Source organism: Halyomorpha halys, unplaced genomic scaffold (assembly GCF_000696795.3).
Source record: "Halyomorpha halys isolate HHAL.00 unplaced genomic scaffold, Hhal_1.1 Scaffold449.1, whole genome shotgun sequence".
Taxonomy (NCBI): domain Eukaryota; kingdom Metazoa; phylum Arthropoda; class Insecta; order Hemiptera; family Pentatomidae; genus Halyomorpha; species Halyomorpha halys.
Window position 1 is genome coordinate 37,336 of NW_027115881.1, and position 2,553 is coordinate 39,888.

Here is a 2,553-nt window from a genome sequence, read left to right on the forward strand (position 1 = left end):
TATTAGTTACTTGTTTTTAGTACGAATCTAGCTCTAGTTATGGCGGTTAGCAGATTATGGGGAACCAGATTCAGCATGAATACGACCATTTTATAAAATTGAGAATATCACCGAATCCTGGTTCGATTTTTCTACTTCGATTGAGGACCTCTTTCCTCCCAATACCTCAGAGACGCCCTCATTACACACAGCGTTCTGGGAACTCCATTATCCGCTGATTGGGTGTTATCTGTGGTCATCATTAGGATCCTGACCTTTACTCGCCGCTAAATGGCTTAACGAGCAGCACTCGCTAGTTGTCACAATTGGCATGGCTTCGTCCAATTCAAAAGATGAAGGAATTCTCACATTCTGCATTCTGTGCACAGCGGAGCCCCGATGATTGGGACCAAACCAATTTTGGAAGGAAAATTATTTATAAATTAAGCTTCAATTTCATAATATCCTGTGATTACATAAGTATTATTGCGTGCGGTAACACAATTTATTTTTCCTCTACTCACTATAATCTTTATTTATTTTAATGTCTGTGAATTTTAAACTTGTTCGAAGTCGAGAAACTCATTTGAAAAGAACTGTAGCACTACAACAAAGGGTTCTAGATTTAGTACGTTGTAAGGAAGAACTACTTCTAGAACAACGGGTGCTCAAGGAAGCGATTTGGCTAGGATAACGCTCAATAGGAATCCCTTGACGGTCAATCGGGATGACAGTCATCATTCTAAAGCCAGTTTGGCGTGACTTGAACACACTTATTATCAGTTATACTATCCCCATTATCAGTTATACTCTCCCTATTACCAGTTATACTATCCTTATTATCAGTTATACTATCCTTATTATCAGTTATACTATCCCTATTATCAGTTATACTATCCCTATTATCAGTTATACTTTCCCTATTATCAGTTATACTATCCCTATTATCAGTTATGCTATCCTTACTATCAGTTATATTATCCATATTATCAGTTATACTATCCCTATTATCAGTTATAGTATCCCTATTATCAGTTATGCTATCCTTACTATCAGTTATACTATCCCTATTATCAGTTATACTATTCCTATTATCAGTTATACTCTCCCTATTACTAGTTATACTACCCTTATTATCAGTTATACTATCCATATTATCAGTTATACTATCCCTATTATCAGTTATACTATCCCTTATTATCAGTTATACTATCCATATTATCATCAGTTATACTATCCCTATTATCAGTTATACTATCCCTATTATCAGTTATACTCTCCCTATTATTAGTTATACTATCCCTATTATCAGTTATACTTTCCCTATTATCAATTATACTAACGAGACCGAATGAGCCCAATTTCAACTCCACACCTCGGAGAAAAATTCCCAAAGGCTTATGTTGTGGTATGCTTGTATGCCGGTTATTCAAATCTTTCTCCATTGAACACGACAACCTACATTGATATTATTTTGCCCGCATCTCGTCATTGCATCTGATAACTAATATACGTCAAACTTCGTTTTTCAACAGAATACTCGCAGCTCCTTGGAACACCTGCTGATCCAAGGGGAACAGGACTGGGATCATTAACCAGGAAGTGACCGGCAGGCCAGGAAGGACGAAGGAAGAGGAAACGCAGCTAAACGAAACTTTTGAGGAAAAACTTTGATGAATCAATTATAATAAGCAAGTTCCGCGTTACCGTCTTAGGTATGTCGTCTTTTTTCCACCTTCCATTATAAAAGGATCGGGTGGATGAACAATATATAATACCATCTGATAACAATCATGTTCCTAATGATGTGTCACATTAACATATAAAATAACATAACATAGGCGAGGTTTGGTTTTTTAGGGGCCCCATACCAAGAGGGAAATCCTACTCTCCAAAATGTTAAAACATTACTTGCCTAAAATCTAGATGTTTCGTTAGGTTTTTATTTGTAATTTATTTGGATCTTTATTAAAAATTAATGCATTACAATAAAAAAGGTTTATATGCTCAGCTAAAGTCTTTATCTCAATTTTATTTCAACGCCTCAGCGGATAATTTAAAAAAAATTCAAGCAGATTCTAAAAATGAAGTTGTCATTTATAACTTGGTAATGTTGTTATATTAGAAAGGATCAGTGTTTGTGCATGTGGTGTTCCGATGCATCGGCCTAAATTTAAGGCTTTCATCAGGGCAAAGTACAAATCAAGATAATTTTTATGATTGGAAAACTAAAAAGCAAGATAACAAGAATTTTTTTTTCTACACCACAGGAATTTGGCTGTTACTCCATTTTCTTGGTAACTAGAAATCAAGTAAATAACAAACAATAATATGAAATAATAAAGATATAATATTATAAAAATGTTATATAATGTAGGCAAAATATAAAACGATTAAAAATAGAATTGGAAAGTGAAAACTTACCGAAGGAAAAAAAAAAAGAAGTGAATTAGTGAAATATTTAAAAACGAAAATGAAAATGAAAATTTACAAAAGAGCAATGAGGTAAACATTAAAAAAAAAAATACAATGAGAATCGTAAAACATATATAAGTAAACTATTTTTTTTTTTAA

General features: G+C 33.5%; 1 protein-coding gene across 1 annotated transcript; it reads right to left on the reverse strand.

Annotated features, from left to right (window-relative positions):
- Positions 1–721: 721 nt before the first annotated feature.
- LOC112210981 (aspartate and serine-rich protein-like) lies at positions 722–1,132 on the reverse strand. The gene has a single exon (XM_024361753.1). It carries the CDS (start codon positions 1,130–1,132, stop codon positions 722–724), a length of 411 nt encoding a protein of 136 aa, XP_024217521.1.
- Between the last annotated feature and the right edge of the window lie 1,421 nt (positions 1,133–2,553).

Bases quoted from the DNA above. Each gene is read 5' to 3' on its own strand.
- LOC112210981 (XM_024361753.1), bottom strand. From the start codon at position 1,132: ATGGATAGTATAACTGATAATAAGGGTAGTATAACTAGTAATAGGGAG.